Source organism: Chamaea fasciata, unplaced genomic scaffold, assembly GCF_029207755.1.
Source record: "Chamaea fasciata isolate MVZ Bird 193981 ecotype frontalis unplaced genomic scaffold, bChaFas1.0.hap1 SCAF_10, whole genome shotgun sequence".
NCBI classification, from domain to species: Eukaryota; Metazoa; Chordata; class Aves; order Passeriformes; family Sylviidae; genus Chamaea; species Chamaea fasciata.
In genome coordinates this window covers 22,326,023-22,353,800 of record NW_027094095.1, presented here as the reverse complement: position 1 = coordinate 22,353,800, position 27,778 = coordinate 22,326,023, and the positions used below count along the sequence as shown (strand labels likewise).

The 27,778-nt window shown below is 42.9% G+C and overlaps 1 protein-coding gene across 12 annotated transcripts in view; it reads right to left on the bottom strand.

Moving 5' to 3' along the window:
• ST3GAL3 (ST3 beta-galactoside alpha-2,3-sialyltransferase 3) overlaps window positions 1-27,778 on the bottom strand; it is a 177,841-nt gene that overhangs the window by 28,194 nt on the left and 121,869 nt on the right. For all 12 annotated transcript variants that reach the window (XM_066192672.1, XM_066192668.1, XM_066192674.1 and 9 more), the window contains 2 exons: window positions 21,544-21,639; window positions 16,971-17,157 (listed from right to left, as the gene is read on the bottom strand). In XM_066192672.1, coding sequence (XP_066048769.1) covers window positions 16,971-17,157; window positions 21,544-21,639 — 283 coding nt within the window. The remainder of the gene's footprint in view (window positions 1-16,970; window positions 17,158-21,543; window positions 21,640-27,778) is intronic.

Here is a 27,778-nt window from a genome sequence, read left to right as displayed (position 1 = left end):
TAGAAAAAAATTAAAGGAAAAGAAGAAAGGTTATAAACATTTGAGAGTTTTATTCCTTGCTGCTGCTGGAGCTGTTCAGAGAGAAATAACCACACATACCACCATTTTCACAGCACGAGGACCACACTTGGGCTCCTCTCAGCTAGTTCACTGCCAGTGCAAAATAAACGTGGGTACCTATCGCTAGCTGGAAATACAACCAGTCTGCTTTACTCCCTTCTATTTAGCTGTTTCTCCTGTTGTTCTTCATTACGATTTCCCTAAGCATTTCCTTCAGCTACCACACTGCTCTGAAATTGCTCTGGCTTCCCCCTACTGTCTCATTTCTATTTGCTCTGTGTTCTTCCCTGTAACCTCTCTGGGCAGTTCCCCGGAGATTAGTTTCGAGGGACACCTGAGGTAGTCTTTCATTTTGGTGCGTTTTCCCGCTGTAGTTTCTAAAACAATCGCAGGGAGGAACACGGAGTCTCAGCAGGCAGCTCTCACTTCAGCTCTCACCTATACAGCAGGCAAAGCCCTGCGCAGTGCTAAAGAACCAAAAACTCTTTTCCTGGCTTCTAATTACTGAAATCCCAGCCTTGTGGTTTGGCTCTCCAAGGCCCGTAGTGCTGAGCTCCCTTCTCGAGCGCTGTGGTTTTGCCCCGCAGCTCGTCAGAGGCACGCTCCGGAGCGCAGCCCCAGCCCCGCGGGCCCCGGCGGGCTGCCCCCGACACGGCCCCGGAGCGGAGCGCGGCCCCGGAGCGGAGCGCGGCCCCGGAGCGGAGCGCGGCCCCTCCCCGGGCTCCGCGCTACCGCCGCTGCCGCGCCTGGGCGGCCTGTAAGGCCTGATTGGACCCAGATGTTCAGAGAGGTTTCCAAAGCAATTGCTTCCCGTCGGGGAACGCTGTCCCTTGTTCTGGCTGGGAGGAGACCCGAGGAGCAGCAGGCATTAGGAGGGAGGGCACGCTTTTCCTGCCAGATTCGGGAGCTCAGACGCGCAGTTGGAGGTTGGGGCATCCTCTGCTGTCCGCTGCAGTGGCTAAACCTGCAGTGCTTAAGGGTGTGGGCTTTTCACAATGAAATAACTCCTGTCCTGATCGGCACAATGATAAACAGTCAGAAAATGAGTCTGAAAACTGCTTAGGCAATGTTCCTGCAGTGCCTCATCACCTCCTGGTACAGAGGTGGAAACCAGGTAGCCCAGGCTGGAAATTGTGTATCCTTGTGTTAAATTTCCACTGTTATTACTTCTTGGTATGGATCAGGATACACAGTGCCAAAGGCTGCCAAAAGAAGCTTATATGATACAAGCATAAAGAAACGAGCATCACAGAGAGGCAGACAGGAGAATGTTACTGAAGAACAAGTCTATGAGGGCCATGGCATTTTTAAGCAATCTTGAAGTGGTTTCAAAATTGTATAACTGCAAAGGACATCACTAAAGGCTTGAGAGGAAAGTATTTTAAAAGTACAAAAGAATTTAGATAGGCCAGGGTTTTCAAGCCAGTCTCCTGTACAGTTCTTATCCAGCAAGAGAGGCAGAAAGAGACACTAGCTCTATAGATACCACTCCAGGAATAAACTGGTACAGACATGACAAACCAAAGATAGGAGATTAGGAGGAAGGGATAAAAAATGGCAGGGCTCACCGAATACCTCCAGGGACAAGACAAACCAGCTGCAATCCTTCATTCTGTCCATTTGCAGGGTACTGAAGGCTAATAGGCACAGTCAGTTGTAAACTACTTTTGTCTGCATTCAGTTTTCCATCTCCTGTTCTCAGATTTACCAAGGCAAATCACAACATTTGCTAAAATAAAATATGCAAACTCAGAGCCTTAGCCAAGAAGCACCTCTGTGGAAAATACAAACCACTAGAAGCAGGCTGTCTCCCACAATAACAACATTTCTAATATACTGAGCAAAATGAGAGGTAGTGCCATTGCATCCTGATGATACAGATGCTGGTTCTTTTGTGCTTCTGTGACAGTATTGGATTTAGGAGTACAAACAGCATAGCTCATTGAGATGTCTAGCTCTGATGGGAAGGGAACAGGAAGATTGCAAAGGTCAGCTACATGCATCATGAAGTCTGGGTATGCAATAGTTTGCTGTGGGCAACCAAATGAAGAGACTGGAGAGGGAGCCTGTGGTAAAGATTACTCTTTCAAACTCTGCTAACACCAGAAATGGAGAGGAAGAAGGACATGAGGCAACAAAAAAAAGGTCAAAGGATGATGCACCAGTCACAAGACCACACCGTGCCTGTGAGCACATCATTAATTGGAATCTCTGCCCCCACCAAGGCTGGAATGTGGTTTATTCTCTACCCATCAGCCACAAGCTCTCACTGTCACACAAACAAGGTACAGCAAAACCACTGCAATCCATCTGCAGAGGCTTTTGAAAGATTTCTGCTCAGGCATGACTGGATTAGACATGGAAGGTGTGTTTCCACTAGAAAATAACCATCTTATCAGCCAATGCTGCATTTCTCAGCGGTCAAGTAGACACAGAGGCCTAGAAAATGCTCTTCTACAAGTGGTAATATAAATGAAGTTGCATCATTTGCACTGATTATCAAAGCAACAAGGAATTTTTAGCAACAAGAACAGAGGTGCTGAGAGCCTGCAGTCTGGGTTAATGGTCAATTGCCAGACCCACTAGCCCACACTTCAAGCATATTTACCCAACTTTCTAAAAGCTATGGAGAACCCCTCACCATCCTCTGCACATGGCTCTGACAGCCAGCATTCATTCTGAATGAACCTATCTTCAGTTTCTAGAGCCTCGAAATGCTCTAGAGACTAGTTCCACTCTTATCTGCCCTGCTGAAAAGCTCTTACCCTGCCTGAAGAAGAAGCATTGCTCAAGCCTTTCCCTCGTCTTGTCTTTGTTCTGCTGTCAAAAGAGATGCAGCTCTTGGACTACCCAACAACACGATACTTCTAATTTCTTAACAGTTTTGTTTCTTTTCCTGAGGCACCCTCTCCCTGACCAAGTATAAAATCAACTGGCTGTAATTTTCCAGGCCATTCCCCTGTCATTATGTCCCACCTGCCCACTGCCTCACAGCACCTAAAAGAATTCCTGACAGGTTATAAAGCCCACAAATTCAGTTTTTATTAATGTTTCTCAGTGTGAAACCCAAATATATTTTATACCTAGCAAACAAAGGGCAGCAAAGCGTGATGGAGACAAAAGCACCCCAATATGGCACTACTAGAGTTTTTTTCTTTTTAAAACAACAGTATTTTCTCCTTCGTTGACAGAGCTGAGCTAACAGTTCACTACATTGGCTAGAGATAAGTTTCTTTAGGCTTGATAACCAAGTCGAAAACCACAAGAGAAAGGAAACTTATTCCAAGCAGCAGCTGCAAACTTTAAACATTGTGCCAGATGTGTCACTTACACAGCACCCTGGCTACACAGAAAACTGGAAGCTGTCCCGTGCAGAGATACCGGCTCAGAAAGCAGCAACTTTAGTGGTGACAAAATCCACCTGGGACATGAGGGTGGCACTGGTGTGTCACACATCAATTTGCTGTAACTCAGCAATGTGCTCATTCCCACGCATGTCAGGAAGTTTCTACCCTGTTTACCTGCAAACATATATTGTGAATAAACAGATAACATAATCAAATAGGCCTACTGAATTTTCAGCTTCATTTGACCTACATAACTGAGTGCTACAGCTAACCCAAATACAGACACGTGGGCCTCCTGTGTGGCTAGTCTAATACAAGCTGCTGTCTTCTGATTCACAGGATTAAACAGCACAAGGCCAAGACCAGCTCTAAGGAGTCAGGAGAGCAAAGCTATTTTTATGACATGTTGTAAATGAAAAGGAATTCCTCTTAAAAAAAAAAAAGTATTCTCATGGTTTTATCCGTGTAACTGAGAGCAAAATGTAGTCCACAGTTGTAAGATAACAAAATGCCGTCAAAAAAGAGATTGTCCTGTGAAGAAAACAGAACTTGGAACATGTCAGAGGAGTGGCAGAAAAACTGAAGATTTTTCTGATGGATGCTGTTTCACAAGTTGAAGCAGAAATGATGGCTCACATACGGTGTGTCAGTAGACGTGTCTTCTATGTGCAAGCAGGGTGATGGATAGACTGTCCTACAGACTCTTTTGTTCCAAATGTAAGCTGGATTTTGAGCCAAAATTCAAAGAAATATTCCTGTTCTGAAATGTCGTAGGAGAGACGTAAGTTTTAGTGAAAGGAATGGATTTAGATAACTTATGTTTGCTTCATGGTTTTTTTGTCTGTGAATAATTATCCTTCAAATGAAAAAATATCAAAAGAAGTGGAGTTTCAGAAAAATCCTAAAGAAGAATAGGCCCTATATCATCATTATATACAAGGTGTTTTAATCCCATAAGGGACCAGCTTCTTTACTTTGTTATTATTTTTATGACACAGTTTATGAAATGTCATACTCATGTAACATCTATTAAAAGGATACCAGGGCTGAAAGGGTCATATATTAGTAATTGCTGAAGTAGGACTCTCTTGCAATTTCAGCTCAGGATTGCTATTGAGAACACTGACTTTCCAATCTTCCCACAAGATTTTTCTTATATCACCATGTATCTAAGTGTTTTACAAAAAATACTTTTTAATTTCGAGCATCTCTGCAATACTTCGTGTGTATAATATCTCCTCAAGAGGAACCCTCAGTGTCTGTAACCAGGAGACCATTCTTCCTCCTTGCATTTCCTCTCTGCTATCCACATGTTCTACAGCTCCCACAACTACTCATACAAGGCTGAATGTCTTACATTACAGAAATTAGTCCAAATCTCAGTCTTCCCTCTCCAATAGATAGACAGCTGTGTTCTAAGCAAGCCAGGATATAATTATGTAATTAAGGATAACATCTGCACAGGAGAACTGAATTAACATTGAAAATGCAAAGTTATTTTTTTGCTTTTTTTTAACTTTTGGCAGCTTGATTTCTATAATCATACAGCACTTTAGAAAGTCTTGAAGTGTCAGTGTTTAAGGAATTTCCTGCCAGTTATAAACCCTTCCTTTCTCTGCTGTCCCCATCATTCCTGCTCTTGCCATGTCCCAGACCAGGCTACTGCTCCTTCACATTGCCCGGATGGCTGGGAGGAGGAAAAAGGGTCCCTGAGAGTCCAGCAGATATTCCCTCCTCCCTGGTCTGCTGCACTTGCCCCAAACTCTTCGTGGAGAAGTAAGTGATGAGAAAATCCTTCTTGGTTCTTACATCCCTTGAGATATTGCATCCCAACTAACTAGGAGGACACCTGACAGGCAGGACAGGGGAGCCACAGTAGGACTGACTGTGCCCAGCACTGACAGCATCTAACAGTCCCCATGGAAGATCAGACCAAGCCCTGGGATTTCACAGAACAGCAGGAGCCACACCAGGCTGAAGAAGTGGACAACCTCACCAAAATAGGGTGGGAAACTTTTTTTTTTTTTTTTAACTGGGATACAACTGTGCATTTTCAGTAGCCTCATCTTGAGACAGCTGAGTTATTTCAGCTGAACTCTCCAGCTGAGCCAAACATGTGGCATGGAAAACATCAGCTCAAAGATGCCAGTGTAATAAAATGATAAAGCATTTCCCCCATTGCTTATAACAGAAAATATGAAGTGCTCTCAACTATGATCCCAACTACAAGCTCAGCTACCTGCTCCACTTACAACCATATGCCTGCTCAGAAGAAAAAAAAAAAAATCGAAAAAAAATTTAAAAAGCTATCTTTGCAGGCTTGGATGACAAAGCACAAGGGCATCCCAGGGCATCTGAGGACATCCATCAGCAAAGTCTTTTTTGGGGAGCTGAACTGGTTCATGAGTTTGAATACAAACAGCGACTCATTAAACAACACATATTTAGACTAAATGCTTGGCACATGACAACAAAAAAAGCTAAAGGATCACCACAGGAACAATTACGGCCTAAAAACCCTCACTGCTTTCTGAAGTTATCTGAAAGTGAGACTCCAGGGAATTTTTTACATTGTTTTTACAGCAAGAGTACACAGAAAATCTGTCTTCCCCTATTTTGGCATCTTTGCTGAAATGTGAAGCCAAATCATTTGTATATTCACTGAGTGTTCATATAGAATATATACAAATTATTCAGTGTCCTCTAAGAGAAGAAGGCAGAAAGGTCAAAATAACAAGAAACTGGGAAGATGCCAAGAAGCTCCTGCCCTACTTTGTTTTCTAGACTTGCATTAATAATTGGTGTTTTACAGAAGAAGAGTTTTTAAGTAAGATTATTTAATATTCTTAAGAGATCAGAATTTAAATAAATCGTAATCCAAACAGAACATTTACATTTAAAGAGTTTTTCTCTAAATAGCAGAAGTGCTGATTGCTTGGGCCAGGCTCCATATTTTCTGTCCTTGTCAGTTGTGGGCAAAATTCATTTAATCAAAAATGGTAAGAATACAAGTGATGGCCAAGATGAGAAAAACTTCCAAGTAGACCTACCAAGATCTTGTGCACCCGATAATTTGGCCATTTTTTTCCCCAATTTTATGCCTCTGAGTAAATAAATAAAAATTAAGACACTAACAGTTTTACAAATCTGTCTTAATTAAGAAGAGAAGAAACACCCTCAGAGACATGGCATGAAATCACAACTGCAAGAATAGAAATTCTACCAAAAAAAGGTCTTTCATGAATCCCTCTTGCTTACTGCCTTCATATGGCTTGGTCTATTTTCACTTCTGTTGTCAGGACAAGTGTCTGCATTAAATAGCTGTGAGTGTTGAGGCAGGGGTGTTGCTCAGTCAGGAGAGGAAGGAGGTCAGGGATGCTCAGCTCACACACAGGAGCATCCTTCTCTTCTGCAGAAAGAAGGTGCCATTCCTCTTGGGTAGAACCAGAAGCACCACACACAGCTGGAGCACAGGAGGAGAGATAAATTTAGGAAGATAAAAGCACACGGGGAGTTTAGTTACCTCAGTGTTTATTGTAGCAGACTGAAGATATAGCTCAACCCCCTGTCCTGGAGCCCTTGGTGCTTCGAGGCAGAGAAAATGTTACAAATTGCTCAGACAGCTCTAACTATGCAAGTAATCCATGGAGCCTGCCAAAGAACACATGTGTTTCAGGCATAAATCGTCCAATCTATTCCTTTCTGAATTAACATCTGTCATCATGACACCATTCAAAATGACTGAAGACTGGATCATAATAACAAGCACACATCTTGGATAAATATTTACTGTTCAGACTTTTTCCCCCCCCCAACTTTGAATAAAAATGCAGATAACAAAATTCCTGGAGCTGTGAAAGGGGAGTCTCTTTTCAGCCACTGACAGAAAGCATGTGATTTTATTTACAAAATCAAATTAGTGTTTTCCCCCTGCTCTGTGAGTCTTCATACCCCACACCGGTGAACTTAGAGCATCCTGTGGTGTTGCAATGCTTTCCAAAAAGCTCTTCTGGGGAATTTTGTTATGCTGGAGGTTGCTCGCCTCAGAGACTCCACAAAGCCTTCTCCCTCTGGATGCAGAAACAGATCTGGCTAATTGTGCCCCAAGAAGAGAAAAATTTGCTGTGACCTTTGCAGACAACTGGATAAAGCAAATAACTTACTTCCATGACAAGCTGTCAGGTGTATTACTGGTTTGCTACCCTGCTCCCCACAGTCAACAAACGGGTCATAGAGAGTGAGGACAGGGGGTCCCAGAGTCACAGAACTCTGTGGAGGGTGCAAAGGCAACACAAGAGTGAAGCCCTGTCCTTCGTACTCCCAGGACACAGAATTTTCCCAGATAATGGATTAAGTCCGCATTACAGAAAAAAGATATCAGCACTCAGGGCTCCCCTCTGTGAGTATGTCATCTGAGAATTTTAAGGACAGATTTCTAGGAAATTATGTGTGTTCAGACTGATTTTATCTAGTTGAGCTTCTAGCCACTCTAGCCATTCTGCTATTTCTTCTCAGCATGGCTTGAGAGGCTGAGAGAAATCCTGCTGACATCTTTCTGGACATCCTGCATAGCAGGGAGCAGTGCTCCTCCATCAGCAACTTCTCCTTCCAGTCCTTTACTCTCACATTGTTTGAACGGAACAAGACCAAGTTATCCAGTTTTGATTTCAAAACATCAAGAGCAAATTCATCAAGCCTGTAGGACAGATGTAGCAAAAATACTGATACAAATGTGCTGCCTTTTTTGGTTGTTTGCCTAGCTTCAGATATACTTCTTCCTACAAAATTAAAAAGTCTAGTGAGAAAAAATGTTCCCTCTAGGTAGAGAGAGAGACTACAAGTAAATCCCCCCAAAATCTCATGCATAAGCTAAATAAATTGAACTCTGTAACTAAATAAATTGAACTCAAATCTCTCAGACTAAGGGAAGCTTTGCAGACTTCAAATGATTCCTGTAGTTCTTTACTGAAGTGTAAACACAGAACATCTTTATTCTACTAACAGTTGCACAAATAGCCGATACCCTCTGGGTGACGTTTCAGTTTCACTGTTGGTGATGTCCTGGCACTTTTTCCATGTGCTGGATCCACCATAGGGAGGAACATCTGCTGCACATGTGGGCCATGCAATGCCCTCAGGAGGCATGGGCTGCACTGTTATGGCTGGGTGGGAGAGACACACACCTTGCTGCTGGGGAGGCCAGGTGGAGGTGAGGCCATGCAAGCAGTGGGAAAGTTGGGGGATGTCCGAGAGCACTGTGGTGCAAAAGGGAGCAGGACACAAATCCACAGGCAATCAGGGGATTTTGTTAGCGCTGCTGTTTATGGAATTGTGTGTTTCATTAAGATCAGCATCAGATTTGGAATTACTTTCTTTACGTTGGCTCAGATATTCCAGTCAAGGCAGGAAACCTGAGTTTACATGCACTGTGACCTTGAAATGCACCTACCTGGATTGGCATAATACTGGTGTCTGAATATTGCCAGAGCCTGCCAAACAGAGTGAGTGCAACATGAGCACCCTCCTGGTGCTTTTTCAAGACATCTGCACTAGCTCTTCAGCTGGCCCTCGCATTGACTTTTTGAGATGTGGAAAAACTCTAAATTGCCCATCTTTTTTGACTTGGCTGAGAAGGAAGGAGTGATCAAGTATCTAGGCAAGAGCAGCATCTGTCAGCTGGATGGCAACAGACATCAAAAGAGATTAGATGGTGACAATATTAGGAAGAAATGGTCTCAGGATAAAACAGGATGGGGAGGCAATCCCAGAAAGGATGTCCTACTAGAACAACGATACAGCCTTTTCAGGGGTAAATCCTGTTTGGGTCTCTTCATTTAAGAATGATGTACAGAAATAGAAACTAAAGAAATAAAAATCTGACTGGAGCTCTCTGGCTTTCACGTTACAGCTGGGATTACTGAGCCAGAAATGAAGTTGATGCTGTCTTGGCAGATGTGGGATAAAGGTTCTTTAAGGACTGCTGATGCCTAGCATGGCTAAATGCTTCTCCTCCATTAATAAAAGTATAGGGCAAGGATGACTGGTGTTAGGTAACAGCAAGCAACGCAAGGGACAAAAACAAAAGGACAAAACCCATGCCTGGCATGGGAAAGACTAGAAGGGCAGACACACCAATAATTTTTATTTTAATTTTAAAGAGAAACTGTCTAAAATTATGTCGTTCCTACAAGTATAGATACTTTGCAAACTTTCGATACTTGGATTTTTTTCATCCAGGAAATAGTGTGGTCATGGGTAATTTTTATTTTCTTCATCTGCCCCATCAGCTTAGATGAATGGTTACGGACTTGTAGATATTAATGGCTACCCAATCCAGGTGGACAAGTTTTATTGTCCAGGACACATTCACCTGGCAATATTAAATGCTATAAAGGCACATTACAAAGGCACCAGAGCAGCCCACCAGCTGATGCTTGACAGTGCACTTACAGACACCGTGCATGTCTGGGTGGGAGCAGCTCTCAGCTATGTAGTGACCTGCCTAATCTCATTATGCTGTTGCATGCAGGTATGTATGAAGGGCAAGCTCCAGCCTGCACTTTCCATACCAACAACCTTCCATTGGGAATCTCGCCAGGAAGTTTCCCCCAAGGCCCATGTTACAAACTGGGTCATTTGCCTACTGAATGGTCCTCACCACAGTGCCACCTGAAAGCTTGTAAAAAAATCACGAAATTTAAAACGAAACTTTTCTCTCTCTCTTGGCCAACAGGGACAACATTTTATATAGCATATCTACGTATTTTCCAGCCTTTCTTCAAATAGTGACTGGAAAAAACTGGCTTACTTTTTTTTCATACTTTTCCTTAAATCTTCTGGAAATTGCTCTGATCTCCTAGACCACTCATAGAGGAGGATTTTTTTTTTCATATGCAAAATGAAATTTTTCTACCATGGTTCCCTTGGCCAATTCCCACCAATGCACTGCAATGGTGAAACAGCTCCTGACCATGGCAGCACAACCCCCCAGGCAGTATGGACTAGCTTTCCCCACAGCCAGAGAAATGAAAACCTAAAAAAACCCACACAATGAAGTCAAAACAATCATACCAGAAAGACAAGCTAACTTATAGCTACTCTCTGGCAAAGGAATATGGAATATTCTCCACAAAATGCATCACAGAGACTCTCCCACCTCATCTTCTCAGTCAGAAATTTGGTAGGAGTCAGAAAAGTCTGCCTCATGTTTTCGCTTTCTTACAAAGCATTTTCTGTGCTTCAACATTTAGTCATGGTTCAGTTGCCTTGACTGAGGCACTGAACCATCCTGATGATATGGTAAGGTATTCCCTGCTACAATTCCTCCTAGAATTCCCCCACACTTTGTGACTGGAAATGGTTTTTAAACCGTGTGCTAGGACCACAGTACAACCGCCACTGAAAAGGCTTTCTTGCCTCTTCCTCACTGCAAGCCTCATCATGCCACTGGAGCAGGCTGGCTGCCTTACTCACCAGCCATGCCTTCCTAAATTATACTTCTGAAGGGATTAGTTATAAATAGCTATTTAGGTGAAAACTCAAATTTGTGAAAGAAATTAAACAACCCTTAAAATGACTTCTCAATTCAAAAGCCTTTCTCATTTATGATGGAGCAGCTTTTGTTCCATTTCATCTGAGTCCAAGGAGAGCAGGAGGACACAAGGCAATGCCCACCCAGGCACATCTCTAAGCAGATGGGCTGAAGCTGTGTTTCAGCACAGCAAACCTGTGTTTCAGCACCACAAATCTGTAACCAAGCTTTGCATTCACAAAGCATTAAGAAAACTGGTAGTAGATTTACAGCTCCACCAAACCAGAATGCTGTTTCAAGAATATTCCCACATGTCTTTCTCCCAGTCCTTTAAAAGCTGATGAGACCCCACTGTACAGAAGACATTTAAACCAACAAGTCCCTTGGAGAAGAAAAGGGTAGGAAAATATTTTCAATTCAAAAGCAAACTCTGAAGTGAATCTGCCAGTAGCAGTGGGCACTCCATTTGTCACCAAAGGCAAGGGACAGCATTGGAAAAAGCAGATTCTCCCTCCCTAGTGAGACCCAGAGAAGCAACCTGCTCCAGTGCTGGTCTCAAGTTCCAAACAAGCTGAAAATACATGCATGTGAATGAAGCTTTCCTTGGGATGGGACAGCAACAACAGACTCACAGCCTCACTGTTTTCCCGAAGATGACAGGAGGAGCATGATGGCTTCTCAGGTTTGGTTTGGGATGTAAACCAGCCCAGAGGTAAGGCTATTTCATAATCTGAGGAATCCAGTGATTCCAGGAAAACAGTGAACTACAAGGCTGTGACATTCATAGGCTGCCCTAGCAAACACGCAGCATGACAGGGCCATTAACTAATGGAAGAAGAGGAGCTCTAAACAAAAGCTCAGCAGACAGCACTAGTGCTGGCAGCAGTCCTGCCTTGGCTCCATCACAGCAACACTCACTGATTGCGCCAGGAAGGTATCATATCACACATTTTACCACAACTAAGGAGTATGCTGTTGGGTTAATATAATAATGTAGTTCCCCAATAAAAAGCTAAATAAAACCTTCACGAGGGCCACATCCACAAGGTCTCTGCAAGCAGCAGTCACATGCTCTGACACAGGAGCAGGGGTCATGTCGTGCCCACTGCTGAAGGATGACGGCTGTTGGGCACCACTGCTGTGTGCCAGTTGTCAAAGACATGTCCCTGCAAGGGACAGACAACCCAGCCTGGCCTCACTCACCGGCAGGTGCTCACTTGCTCCTATGACTTTCACTATCAAAGAGAACTTTTCTAGGTGCTGCAGGCGCTTTCTGCACAAGTGACTCTTCCTGGCAAAGGCTGCAGAGATTCCCGCTGGAATCATCCACAGGCTCATTACCACATGAGCAGGAAGCTTGTGAGCTGCCAATTTCTCGTGGCACCTTTGCCCTCACTTGGCTGCTTTATTGCCATGTGCCAGATGTTCAGGGATGTGAGCCCTAGCAAGCAAGAGCTAAATTAGAGCTCCCTCTAATTTACTAATGACAGCAAAGAAACCACCCTGGAATTGGCCTCAGTACCAGGCTGAGATGGCTGCTTTGTATATCTGGAGCTTGTAAATTCCTGTTTGTTTCAGGAAGCATCTACACTCCATGCAACAGAGAAACTTTCAGCTTTTGACAATTATTTTAAGAAGAGCAATATATGACAAAGCCTCCATCCCTCTACAATTCGTCTGGTACATTCAGAAAGAGTTTCTGTCACTGTGAGACCAAGGCAGATGCAGGAGGGTACAAGCAGTGGGAAGCAGTGGGTCGGATCACAATATTTATAGATTATGTCTCTTGGCCAAAATAACAGTCCAGGAGAAAGTGTAACTGTTCTGAGTACCTGCCCATGAGTAATCCCCCTCTGGGGATGCACTGGCAGCAGTTGTTTCATCAGCAAAGGGGTGCCTGGAAGTGTCACAGGCTCTTATAACAATGATTCTGAGTCAGCACTGCCAGACCAGTCATCACAGACGCACCAACAGCTCCCATCTGTGACCCTTCTGCAACAGCCATGAGTTCATGGAACTGCAGGCTCTGGGACTCCAACTCACTTCCTTTCCACTTGTACACTGACTTATTAGGTCAGCATGGTGCAATATTCCCCTCTGCTAACCATGTCATCTTTCTCCACCCCATACTCCTTTTAGCTGCAATCAGTGCAGTGATTTTCTCCTTTGGTTTATTCTAATGCTTGTCAAATGACTGAAATCAGTTTATCAGTGTTTTAGTTGCTCATATTCACTCACCCTCTCCCTTTTTAAAGGCACGTCTACATTCTCTGGTGATACACTATGCTCTATCTTCCTACAAGATTTCAATCTGGAGCCAGAACTCTGTGATGGAGTCTACTTTTGTTTTGCTGCTGACAGTGAAAATTTTGCCAAACCTGCACTTTTTCTAGATTAATGTTTTCTCTCAAGTTTTTACTTGCTTCCAGATATTTCTGGTTTAGTGTGGAATAGAAAGCTCCTGAGCTTTTCTGTTTCCATAGGTCCATATTCCACTGCTCACTGTTCTGCTGCTGCTTCTGCATCACACTGATTCTTTTTCCTTATAACATCTCCTGAAAATCCTCCTCTCTACGCAGCACTTATCCCTTCCTCAGTATGCAAGTGCTGCCAAAAGACTAACGCAACACAGAGCAAATCCCTCTCAGCTGCAGGGACAACAAGCTTACCTGACCACTGACCCAGCAATAAATAGCCACTCGCCTTTCATTTACTGTTTCTCGGATAAGCTCCCTTTGATTTCACTTACTCAAGAGAGGACTAAGCAAGGATCCCAGTACCTGGCCCGGAATCTCTGGTCCAGCAGGTCAAAGCTGCTCCAGGTGCTTGAAGAAATTCAGAAAGTCTCATTATCCATCTGTGACTGTACCATGGACACAGCAGTTGCCATCAACAGTCACAGACAAAGGAAACATCAGAGGGCAGAGAACAGCCCATTTTTTATGAAGAATGTGTCAACTTCCACAGCAGTTGTGTTCTTTAGTAGAATGCTTCCATTTTCCTTTACTCCATCCTGAGGTCAGACTCCTGACTGTAACCACTGGTTTGCAATAGGGACGAAGTCTTGCAGACAGATATGTCAGAAAAGGAATAAGCAACAGTGGCATACAGAGATCTTGGGTCATGCAAGTGCCTCTAGATAAATCCAGGAAAGAAAACCCCCTTTCTCTGGAAAACTAACAGACTGAGAAACAAACTCTTGACACACAGAGAGCACTGGGCAGGCATGTGTCATTTTGAACTTACCACACACCGATGAAAATACTAACACTCGCTACCAGAACAAACAGACGCCTATGTGCTATTCCTGTAGCATTGCTAGTCCTCCATTGGGTCACTCCTATCTAAGAGACAGCCCTTTCAGCATTGGTTTCCTCTAGAAAAAGCAGCTGTGTGAATCACCTGCTTGCCAGTGACAGCAAGATCTCAGCCTCAAGTAGAGAGAAATCAGACTAGATCACAAGAGAGCACAACACAGATGTTTTCCAGTCACCTGGGCTGCATCTTAAAGCACTCAATGAACTGGCTCAGCAGCCTCAAGAACTAGCATTGATTCCCTTTGGGAACTTGTGTAGAACAGGTAGGGGGTCAAAGGATTGAAAAATGGACAAAAGTAGTGCCTTGCCTTAACGAGGCAAAAAAGGGAAGAGAGTTGAATTATGATTTCAATTCCCAGAATAGCAGGATTAATTATTTGTAAGCACCTGAAAAAAATAACAATCTGAGTAGCAACCCAGGTGGATTTGTGAATTATTTAAAGTGAAGAGTGAATTATTTAAAAAAAAAATTCTTTACACAGACAATAAATCATCATAGGGGAGAAGCAAGACATGAACAGGAATTCAGTAAAGCTCCTGACAGATCACTTTCACAAATATGCCAAAAGTGTTATTGATGATACAACTGTGATACAAGTTCAGAAGTGGCCAAAAAACTATCCAGGAGGCTCAGTGGACTCACTCTAGGAATGGAAAGATGTTAATATTTTGGGGTCTGCCTAGGAACCAACATTGTTTAGTGTTTTCATTATCGACCTGGATGATGAAGTAAAAAGTATGTTTATTAAATTGCAGAGGACATGAATCTGGAAAGAATGGCAGGTATGCTGGGAAGCTCTGCCAAAGGAACTTGGCAAACTGGAGGAGTGTTCTGGAAGAAAGGATCAGTAGGGACAAGTGCACAGAGCTGCTCTTTGGCATGAGGAGCCAACGGCACAAGCACAGGGTGTGGAGTGGGGGAAGTGGCTGCTCTCCAATTCTTCCCGAGACCTCGAGTCTCCAGGAACCTGACACTCACCTTCAGTTTCATGCCATTGTGGAAAAGACCACTCACACAGTGGATGTATAAAGAAGGAGAACTGTGAACTTCATGAATTGCCTATTTGCTCCTCCTTTTGGCTGTAGTCTGTACATTTTTGGGCACTGCTCTTTAAGAAAAAGATGAATTAACTACAAGCATTCGAAAGAGCAACAGGAATTAAGAGATCTGGAAAACATCACCTAGAAGAACTGAAAAAACCTCAGAGTGTTTATTTTGAAGAACTGAAGGATAAGGAGCCAATCACAAGAACACTGAAGTAATACACAAAGCTCAAGTTTTTTCTGCTCTCTGCCAAGCTGGGCACCGAAGCACTCAGTTAAGAGAACTGCAATCACTCTCTCCAGTCTAGCAGGTTTTAACAGACTATTTGCTGCATCTTTCCAAGAGTAGGCGATACCACACAAGAATCTAGTGATGATGACTTGACCGCAAGCATCAGGTGGAAATTCAATTTGTTTTGAAGTAAACCAACTCATCCTTTGAGCTTCAAGCTAAACACTAGGAGTCCCTGCAACTGCATTTCGGTTGCAGGGCACTGACACTGCCAGGGCTTTCCCTTTCCCTGAATGAGGAACAAGAGCCTGACATAAAGCAAAGAAAATGACTTTTGACTCAATTATTCATGTTACGAAAGCCCACTTGTGCTTGCCCAGAGGCTGACAGGTAACTTCATCTGTCTGGTAAGAAGAAAATAATTGCAAGTTGGTGCCAGGGTTAGACAAGAGCAAAGCATGAGCCCTTAAGGCCTTCTCTGTAACAACTGTATACAACTATATTCCCAGACTGTTTCATTCTGTATGTGGTGAGCTGCCAACCTCCTCTCTCTGTCTCTAAACACACAATATAATATGCCATCCCCTGAATGCTAATCCATTTGAATTCTTATTTGCTGAAAAGTCATTAAGCAAGATCTGAAAACAGATATATTGTAAAACAAGAAATATACCCATTATTTATTTGGGAGACAAACCATCCACTGAATGAGAAGTCATTGATTACAACCTGATTCCATTCTGGGTAGGTGAATTAAAGAGAGCAACCCTGACTATTAACAGGTCCATGGTGCTTCAGCAGGGCACTCATGCAAATGAGGGGGTACAGTTTTTACATGGGGAAAGCAGTGTATCCACCGTTTCAGTGTTTTAAAATAATACTGTTATTCTGGATGATACTTTAACCAAGCACAAATCATAAATCTCACTAACTGAGCAAAATATAATGGCTTGTGCTATTCAGGAGGTCACATTAAGTCTGATTGTCACCTTTTCAACAAGTTGTGCTGCTGCTGTCTCCTCCTCCCCTCCTGTGACATCACATGCTTGTCCCCAAACTCCCATTTCTTCCCCTTTCCATTGCTCGTTTCCTTCCTCTGCTCTTAAATCCTAGGAGTCCATAAAATACATGCAAAAGCTGGTCCTTCTAAATACTCTTTAAGAATGAAAAATTAATTTAATTTTTCATAGTACACAATAACAATCTTGAATAGCAAGCCTCATCTGTGATGCAACACAGATTACAGAGAGATGTCTTTGTAAAACATATTTAATTAAAGCTGAAGTCCATGTAGGTAAAGAAAGTCTTCACTTAAATGCAGCAGGACACAGAGTGGAACTCTCCTCAGATCAAAATGTGGCAGATATGACAGTGATATAATGTCTGCCCATCGTTACTAATTAGGTGACCTTCACAGTGTCAGCTGAGAGTGTTCTTACCACTTTCTCCTTGTAAACAATGTATTTCAGCCACTTGAAATCCTGCCATTTGAATCCTGCCAGAACAAACAGGGAATCCTTCTCATACTGCTCCATTTTCTGGATTGCACCTTCAGGATATGTGATCCGGAGAGTTGTCTTGCCACCCACATCTTTTTCAAAGCCTTTCACTGGAGCCGAGTTCAGCCTGCAGGGCAACCGGAGAAGACACTGTCACGGATTCCCACTTACACTCAGATTCCCACTTACACTCCTGGTGTTGATGACACAGCAATCACTGCTGGGCAAGAGCTCCCTGTAGCAGCTGCTACAGTAGCAAATGTTAACTCTTGCAGATCTTCCTCACAAACACTTATGGAGGTTTGTACCAAGGGACAACAGCTTAATTAGAGGTTACATAAATTCTATCATTGAATATTATGCAAACCATTTCTGCATATCGACTCCTATGATTTAAATAGGGTTGGAGGCTTTGGAAAAGGAAAGTGACAAATACTGTCCTTTAAACTTCAAATTCAGAGTAACAAACTAAGCATTAATACTTTAATGGCCCATTGCTCCTGTGGTGTGTTAGCTGGGTTCTGCAAGGCTGTGCTGAAAGAGATGATGCACCTCTTCCTCAGTTTAAACAAACTGAAACTGGTCTCATTTTCCAACCCCAGTCCAGAGCTTATACCACTCATCTTACCTTCAGTGAGGCTGCATAGGGAAATAAGGCAACTAATAATTCTCAAAAAAATCCCATAGGAACAATCTGCCCCTGGTTTATTTCCCTAAAGTGGCCTATCAGGAGGGGGCGTCGCCTTGCAATGCCGGCACAAGGGAGGAGGCTGGGCTGGGACAAGGCTCAGCACCACTGCAGCCCATGGGGTTTCTGCTGTGGAAGTGCATCCCACTCTGAAAACACCCAAGCAGTCACACAGCTTTGTTCTCAGGGACACTCATTTCTAAGGAGATGCTATGTATTTAGCTGTGCTTTCGTTAAAATATTTCTCAGGAATAAAGTTTTTTTCCCTTGAAAAAGCAAACTGCTTTGGCATGAACAGCAACGATGACTTTAATGACATTAAAGTTTTCAGAATTTCTATTCAAAACTGAAAACCCAAAGCTGAGGAAATTTCATGTAACTTGGAATACAAATCTTGCTGACATCAAACAGCAACCTCTGATGGCACAGGATTGCCTGCTTGAATTATTGCAGCATTCTTCACTTGGTGTAGTTCAATATACTAGAAAGTGCTTATGGACTGCAGATTTTGCCATGTAGTAATGTTAATGAGAGTCTGGATTTGTCTTTTTCAGCCTGGGTAAGCATTTTACATTGGGGAACTTTTAGTAGAATAAAAATCTATAAAATCTGAAATTATATTCAAAATCTAGAAGAATACACTCTTAGGCATTTTTAGCAAAAATACTTATTTTATCATCAGGAATAAAACATTAAAGGCAAAACAACTTAAGAATCAGCACCACCACAATTATTACAGCAGATGAAGTCTTTTCCCATGGTTTATAAACCCTTTGGAGCCTGACTTTGAGGAACTAGAGTGAGTACAATGGTCCCAGCCAGCCTGATCCCTTGCTTTTTTCCTCTGTTGCTGATGGTGCATTCACACATCACTCACTTCTGTGGGCAGCATTTAAACTTGAAGGTGTTGTGTCTCTTTAGAGCAGATGACCTTATATAAAGCAAAAGCATGCAGCTCTAGAGGTAACAGAATACTACCAACATTATCAATACTCTGCAAAGAGGGCTAGTTTTACATATTTTCATCTGTTTCCTTTAGGATGAGGAGGTGTCTGCAGTTGTTTCAAATGTCACTGTGCAGCTCTTCAGCAGGGTTTTTCCCATCCCCAACTGCTGGGTTCACTGTTTTGCTGCTTACTTTATTAACACTCCCAAGACTTGGGAGCCCTACTTCATATCTAGACATGAAAAAAATTAAACCATTTCCCCAAGTGAAATGAACTCAGGTCTCCAGTAAAGGGCCTGAGTGTGAGATGCTGATGGAGCCACAGGGACGGAGCCAGCATCAGAAAGGCCCAGGGGCAGTGCAGGCAAGGAAAGTTCTGGCAGCCACAGCCCGTGTCCACAAAGGTGCAGACTCCACAGCTTGAACCCTTTGCCAGGCAGAATGCACAGGTGGTTTTAAACACAGTTCAATCTTGGAAAACTTTAGTTAGGATGTCTTGCCTCCTTGTACTGCCCATGGACAGGCATGTTTCTCCACAAGAAGTTCCAGAGTGTTTTTCTGTCTATGTCCACTGATTACATATGGAGACACGAATTCCTAACCTTGGCACCATGAAGATCCTTTCAGATGCTACTCAAGTATCACTGTCAGGTGAATTCCTATCTGGTTCTAAACAGGAATTTCTGATACACACTTGCTTTTGCCCAGTCTGCAATCTATTCTAATGAGGCATTTCAGAGCACTGACAACTGACTGCTTCAACAAGTCCTGCCAGGTAAATAGTGTGACAGCTGGGAATAACATCTGTGCTGAAATCTGATAACATCTAGTTAAAGAAAAACAGTAACTCACTCCAAACTCTTTTAGAACTGACAAAGCTGAATTGGACTATCTTCACTGCAAAGAGCAAAATTCCTTGCTGCAATTAGCAATCCTCACATGGTAACACATGAGGCATCAAAGAACTCCACATACTGCTGGATCACTCCTTTGTCCACAAACATACCACATTTTTTCATTTAAAATTCACTCCCTAGGTCCCAAATATCATCCTTCAAAGGAGTTCTGCAGTGTATGAAAAAGGATGTTATAATACATGGGACTTCCGCAGCTTCCACAGGAATAAAGCAAGCAGTTGGATACATATCCAAGCACCTGGCTTCATTTAACCTTTACAGTTGACTTCTCTCTCCTTTATCCATCCCACCAACAGCACAGGTGCTTAGCTGCCCTCTTATCCTCTCAGCTTGCAAACTGACATAGATTTACTGAGGTGGAGAGAAGAAGTTGAACTTTTCATTTGGAAATTAAGTAGTGGCCTTTCTGATGTAAATCTTAGTGGGTGGCTTAGTCCAGATGGATTGAAACTGTTCTTTTGCTATTTTTTGAACAATCTGAGCCCAAGGAAAGGCTATAAAAGTGCATTTTAATTCAGCTGAAATAACTACAAGTCACCCAACTGTGACAAAGAGTAAGAGCTCTTTGTTAACAACTGATAGTGGGATGAACTAGGAGAAGGGCTGTAAAAATTTTGTCCTGTTCTGAACAGCCATCCCTGTGTCCAGCATACTGATGGAGAAGCAGGGAACTATGCACAGGAAACAAAGACTGAAAGGGATCTTCTTGGCCTTTTTGTCCAGAGTTAGAAGATATTTATTCCTCTTTGTATGTCCTATTTATTCCTTACACATGGGAGAGAATAGAGACCATGCTAAATAATACCTGCCTTAAGTTCTTTTATTAAACTCTTTATTTCTTCTACCTTTAGCTAAGAATTTGCTATTTGCCACCACATCTTAAAGTTGATTGAAGTTGAGAGAGATTATATCAGATACATTTATTTTAATACGAAATCAGTTATCTTACTAAGAAAAAAAATAGTGACTTAGACTATGTTAAACCAGTTTTATAATCTCACATTGCAGTTTATCCCACTTTTATTATTTACCATCATAATATTTTGTTACTCGTGACTCAAAACCTGATGGAAAACTCTGCATTTTTTTTCAGGTCAGACTAATGGGTCTGTAGCTCCCTAGTGCACAACCTCCCTCCTCCTACACACACTCTCTCACTCTCCATTAGTACAGGTATTATGTTTGCTAATCTCCAGTCACCCAGAATGCCTCCCTGACTTGACAGATTTATTACTAGGAGTTATGACTAGACCTGTGATTTCACATATCAGCACGTTTTTTCAGGCATTCTGAGATGGCGATGATCCAGGTCCTCGCAAAAGCAGGAAGTCCTACCTCTGACTGTGGTCCTTTGCACTCCCACCACTCTGCTTCTGCTGCCTTATTCAACATTGTCATCTGCAGTGACACAGAGCCAAAGTATTGCCAGCTTCTAGGGCACACTTACAGGTGTTTAATCCCTGCTGGGTCCTCTCTCATAGAGGCTTCCTGCTTCCCAACATCCTAGGCTGCACCATTCTTAGTCCTGCCCATCCTGTGAGGTGCAGTTCCTGGGGCATGCTATACATGTATGACCAGTAAGACTCTCCTGAGCTACCATAGGAATATATCTGGGAGCAGACCCAACAGTGTGAGTTACTGCTTCACCACCTAAGGGTATCACAAAAGCAGCAGCTTTTAGAAAGGAGCTATGAAGGGAAGGTTCAAGTGATATCATACAAGAGACCACATTCCCAAGAAGCTGCGGAAAACAGAAAGCTTGAGGAATGCCTTTGCCCTTTGATGTGGATCATCATTTATAACGAACTGTTTTAAGCTCATGTCTATTGATACCCTCCCTGTAAGGTAATGTTTCCATACAAAGGGATACTGTCACTAGTACAGGTTAAAGTTTGCCTGCATAGCAAGTGAACTGATACAGAAACTGAATATGCGACAAGAACTGTAATGCCAAAGACTCACCTGACAACAACATCATAGTCATCAATTTTTAACCCTAATGACTTATTTGCAAGTACTCCACCATTTCCCACAATAATACATCGCCGGCAGCTGAGACTGTGGAAGAAACAGAGGAGAGAAGTGATTTTAGTAACAGAACTTCAAACACACAGAGAGCACATATTTAGTTTGCATGCATTTGAGAACTACAGGAAACCTCTGTAAATACTAAGAATTAAGAGGGGGACAGAGACACACTTGATCCCCAGCTCACCTCGTCATGCCCAGGCATTACATGTGATAAACTGCTTTCAACACCTCACACCACGTGTGGCCTAATGAGATGAGCTGTCAGGACAAGCAGCTCCTCTCCCCGCACACCCCTGGTATGATGGGCTGGAATCAAACTCATCTGTTTACTTGAACAATCTCATTATTCATTCAGCACTGAAATAACAATAAACCAAAGGCTTAGTGAGGAAGTCTTTTCTCCAAGCAATTTTATAGGTGCAGGCAGATCTTGCTAGGTTATCTGGGGTGTGCTCACCTTGCTGAGAGCAAAATTGCTGCTGTTACCATGAGACTTCAGGAGACAGAAAAACATTAAATTGAGAGGAAAAAAAGACGCCCCCCCACGCCTATCCAGTAGGAAACATATATGCAGACACAATAGGTGAGGAAAGGGAAGGAAAATAACCTTAATTAGCAAAGAAACAGGAAAGAGAAGGAAGAGAACAGTTTCTCGTGGAACCCCGAGTTACGAGAACTCTCTGCAGCAGATGTTAAAAAGTGATTTTGTTTTGAAGACAGAGAAAGGACTTCTTTCCAGCCATCTAATCCCAAACGCAGCTGGCTCTTCTGGCAATGTGCCTCCATCTCTGGTAGTTCACTGAAGGAATACGTGTCTGCAGAGCCTTTTTCGGAAAGGGTCCAAGGCAATCAGTAGTTTGGAGCAGATCCCTGAACTAGGCAGCCTTCCTAATTCCAGGCACAGTCAACTGGTCGCTTCTAGGCTGTCCTCTCTGTGATAATCTAAAGAGCCAGCATGAGGAAAGCTCTGCTTATGTGGAGCCTTTTTGCACAGCAGGGCTGGAGTGCACACAAAAGACTCAGCTAAACCATTGAGGGTCACTCTGCTGACAGAGCCATCAGCTGGAGACATGTGAAGAATTAACAGCACCAAGAAATGCTCAAGAAGAGCATCCATTGCCCAGATAAAGTTTCACTGCAGATCTGAGCCTTTCCAAAAGAAAAAACTTCCTCATGCAGATGGAGGTATTAGCCCAGTGTCCCCAAAGGCTGAAGAAGCATGTGTGTTTGTGAAAATCAAACCACAACAGAGAAAGAATTTTATAGATGATGGCATAGCAAAAAATGCTAAAGACCCATTCTAACAACAAGGAGAAATCAGACACAAGATCCGGTTCAATCAGCATACTGTGACAAAGAGGGAAGGGAGAATCAGCCCCAACTACACCAAAATGAGTGACAAAGATGGTAACAGTTTTGTCAAAACCTTCGAAGAAAAGGTGCTGTAGAAGGGAGAGACATAGTTCAGTTCTGGCCAAGTGATATTTCAGAAGGAAATACACGCTTTTGCTGGTTATGACAGGAAGGTTTGACCTCCTAAACAACAGACTGCTGGGTGAAATACGGTACCTTTTCTACTCAGCTGTCCCTCAGCTATGACTCCTTTTGAATTTTCTATTTTGAAGAAAAATATCATGCTAAAATCCACAGGCTGCAAGTTCCAGGCACTTCACTCTATCCTTTTCCCACTTACTGTTAGGATGTTCTTACCAATTCTGAATACAGATCTGCTTGTTTCAACCTCAAACCACTTAAACGCTTTCTTTGCTTTTCTGCTAAATTAAAGCACCATCTACTGTCAGTAGTCCCTTCCACATCTGCATGAGATCCACTTACTGACAAAGCACTCTGTGTAAACATTTGCCTCTCTTGGGACAGACTGGTGAGCACGAGCTGCTGCACATGAGATAAAAGAACCAGTTCCACCAGCCAAAGCTGTTCCAGCAGTTTCATGGCCCTGTTCCCACACAGGATTCATAGACTGATCAAATGCAACTCCTAATCTTCAGACCATACAAACTGGAGTGAGCTCATCACATCTTGCACGGTATGGCAGCTCTTCTAGGTCTTGAGTCACAATTGCAGTACTTCCCTGAACAATTCTCAACTTCTCCACGATCTCCAAAGTACAGATTCTGGAAGACCAGCATGTAGAGCTAATGCTGCTCAAGGCAGAGTGCCTTTTACACAGAGATTTTACTTAAATCATTCCAATCCTGTTCTTACAGTCATTGGTTTGCAGAATATAATCCCCATCTTGTAAATATTACCCACATTGTTACCTCTGTGATGCCTGATTTTTGATCTGGCTCCAATGAAGGATGCAACAAAATAGTCAAGACTGACTTGGCCCTCCTGCTTGTTACTTTGCCAGTCTTTGGTTCTGGCAAATTTTCCTAGTGGAATTTCACAGATATTCCAGACTGGTTTTAGCCCCTGTGAACACCTGCCAGCAGGATTACACTAGAAGTGTCACTAAAGGATTACTTCTCAACCCTGACAATAACTTTTTAAAGCTGTGTAACATATCCTATTCCTAAAAAGGATACCTCTAAATGGTGTAATACAGAATCAGAACATAATGGACTGAGTCAAATAACTAATGTGTGCCTCTAAATGTTTACCTTTATCATTCAAGCTTCTAGTTCATCGAAAAATATATCCTCTACACAGTAAGATTTAATTTCCACAAACCCAAAGTAACATAACATTAGTTATGCTGCCGTCCTGGCTCTGTCCTCTGCAGGATTTTTCATGCAAAACCAAAGCCATCAACTTACAGTTACCTCTTTATTATCTCTCATATTTCTCCAGGAATGGCACTACATTTGCTATTCTATCAAACATTCCAAGAAGGGCTAAAAAGCAAACAGTAATAACAAAAAGAGTTCTTTCTTTAACTCTTTAAACACTCTTCAGTGCTTACTGACTTTAAAAGACATGTAATTTTCATTTATTATCCTTGTAGTTACTAATAAAAAAAAATCACAAAGTATTTCACTGTTGCTGTAAAATGAGACATCTTTCTAACTTTACTCCCAAAAATGAAACATATCCTTAGCTGAATGGTTCTGCCTGTACTCATTGTAATTGATAGGTTAATCACTTTTACCCAGCTTCATGTCTGAACCACTCTTCTACCCTTGTGGTTCTGACATATTTAAATGCGTTCTCCTTTATCCTTAAGTCTGCCGATAAGATTTTTCATTAGTAACTTTCTGACCCTAAGGTCTCATCTTTGATCTTCTAACAGCTTAAATTTCTTTCAAATGTACTCTGTCTACTGATTGTGCCTGAGCATGGGAAACCTGCACAGTCATTGCTGGCTCCAGGCAAGTTTCTGGGTGAAGAAATACACAGTGCAAGCAGCATCAGTTACAGCTCAATTGTTTCTCCACAAAGAAGCGTGCAAACACCTTTGTGCTTGTTTACACAGTATGTCAAAGCCCTCTTTCTTTTCCAGAAGAGCTCAAGGACTGAACACATCAGACACAACCCATGTTTCAGTTTGCTACCAGGGTGGTATGAAGGACGGTCATGGACTTTCCACAACAGATACTCCCCTAAAGCCCTAAGCTGGGAGCCGTAGCCAGATGTACAGACTCTTGACACAGATACTCCAAGGTTCAGTTCATCTACATGAAAAGCAGGATTCATGCAGATTTTCTTGAACAATATAAAACTGTAAACACATATATGTGTTGTAGCAATTCCTATTTCCTCTTCTCTCTTATCAAAGTGCTTTAGGAATTTGTCAGGGAAGAAAAACCACAAAGCCTTTCTTTATGGAACTTTGGATCTGAAGGCTTCGAGGAAAGATATAACAGAATAATTAAAAAATACATCTTTAGGGTTGGTGGTGCTTAAGGAGGCTTATCATATTCTGGTTTGATCTGGCTGCTGTTACTTCAATGGGTCCTATCAACCTGAACCAGAGGAACACACACACCTCTCTTGTTCTATCAAATCCCTTCTGCACTTCTTCAGGTAATGTATTGCATTAGTAAAGACTGTGATAATTATAAGCTCAAACTCTTAGTTTTCTTTCATTACCAGCTGGAGACAATACAAAAAAAAAGTCAGTCAGGTTTTTATATTAATGTCCTTTCATAGGAAATTTATATGACATCACCACAGAGAAGTAACCCAAAAATCCACTGAAGTTCAACCAGCAGATGGGCTGTGTAATTATAAACCAAGCCCTGATCCATTTGCAGAACGAGGAACAGGCCACTGGAAGAGGCACTAAATCAAGCAATGAAAATAAGCAATATAGGTGGGCCTGGAAAAGCTAATGGAGGCCATGGAGGGCAAGAAGTTTCAAAGATGAGGCTCACTGACATCTCCGTTAGGGAGAAAGACATGCCAGCTCAGAAGGAGGAGGTCAGTGGTTCTAGAGAAAGTCCCCTGGATCTCCAAACTTTTCCAAACAAGTTCAGGGGTGAGATGTAACTACCCTCCCAAACATCACTGCAGTTTTACCTCTCCCCTACCCTGGAGTAGGAGCAGGTTACTATTCAACACAACGGTGCTGTAATAAGGAGTCATGATGAAAGCAGGGCACCATGTACACTGTGTTACAGGTGTGAACCACAGCCTTTGTTCACATGCCCTCCAGCTGCTGCTAGTTATAACACAATGGAGGGATTAGTTGAAGTGAGTTGGCAAAGCTGCCATGGGATGATGAAAAGTGCACGCATACCCGGAAGGATCATGTCTGCCTCATTTCAGCACCATGTCAGTACATTGTGTCAGGAAAGGTACATCAGGATGCCCTTTGGCACAGGAATAATCAAACAAACAAGTTAACTTCCAGGGCTTATGAGAGGCAAGTGAATGCAACTTCTCAAGAACCAGCTTTGTGAAGGAGGGCAGAAATGGAGAAGCTTGGGTAGGAACAAGACCAAAGGCTTGGTGTAGAGATCCTCCACCACACAACTAATCCTCTCTTTGCTTCCTGTGCTCTCACGCACTGCTCTGACCTCACCTTTCCTGCCTCTCCCACCCTTCCCCTGGGAAAGCTGCCTTCAGTGTATAGTTACATGAACACTTATTCCAATGGGCTGGGCAGTGCTCACTCTCCCCACCCATCTCAGCCTCTGCTTCTTCTGCTGCCATTTCAGCTCTGTGCCCACACAACTCTTCAGTGGGAGGGGAGCTCTGGAAATGAAGTCACTGGAATGACCTGAGTTGAGAGAAAAACTCGCTAACTGGAATCATCTCACTGATCCACTTTAAAGTCCCTTTATCAAACAATAGCAGCAGCCCAAGGAGGGCAGCAGCAGTATCAAATATGGCTTCTTACACTGGTTTTGCCAACAGAGAAAACGTTGGTGTAACTCCATTCTGAAAAGAGGGCGAACCTGGAGCCTATTTCCTGCTTCTAGAATCAGCCCACTAGACTTCTGAGAGCCTACAAGTGGAAGGGTTCACAAGATCTCCCAAGCCCAGCCCCTTGTACCTCACAGACTTAAGATGTGTCTCTTATCTAATTCTTCCACAATAAGACATTTTCTCAGTTCGTTATCATAGAACCAAGAGTGGTTGGGGTTGGAAGGGACCTTGCACGGTCCCCAAAGTCAGGGTTTCTCCAGTTGCTTCAAGGTGCTGAGCAAAGGGGAGAGGTCTGGACTTTCTCCTTGACCAGTGAGCAGGAAGGGAGTAGCTAAACTCAAGGCTCTGCCCCCGGCACACTGGTGCTGCCGTGGAGGGGAATTGTTAGGATCTGCTTGGAGCTTGAGACAACATGAGAAAGGAGCTAACCTTCCTCCACCAGTCTTCTCTACCAACTTTTTGGGAATCCCAAATGGCAGATACCCATTGCTGCCAGCACTGGAATTCAGTGATGACTACAGCTGAAGAACATTTCAGTAATGATCCCCAAGTCTTCATCTGTGCCCTACTCACCAAGCTGGTTTACCAGACAGCACTATGGTAGCCTTAACACCCCCTACAGTTCCCAAGCTCTTTCTCCTAATAACTCCCCTGTTGCAACTCCATCTACCTCCTCCTTTAGGTTCTCACTTTGCAGCTTGCTGTCCCAAGCCTTCTTGAGTCCCTTTCTCTCATACACACTTCTATTTTTATCTTTCCTAAGACCTGCTCACTTGGAAGGGCTTTGGGAGGTATTTGATTGTGATGCATACATACTACACAACCAACATCC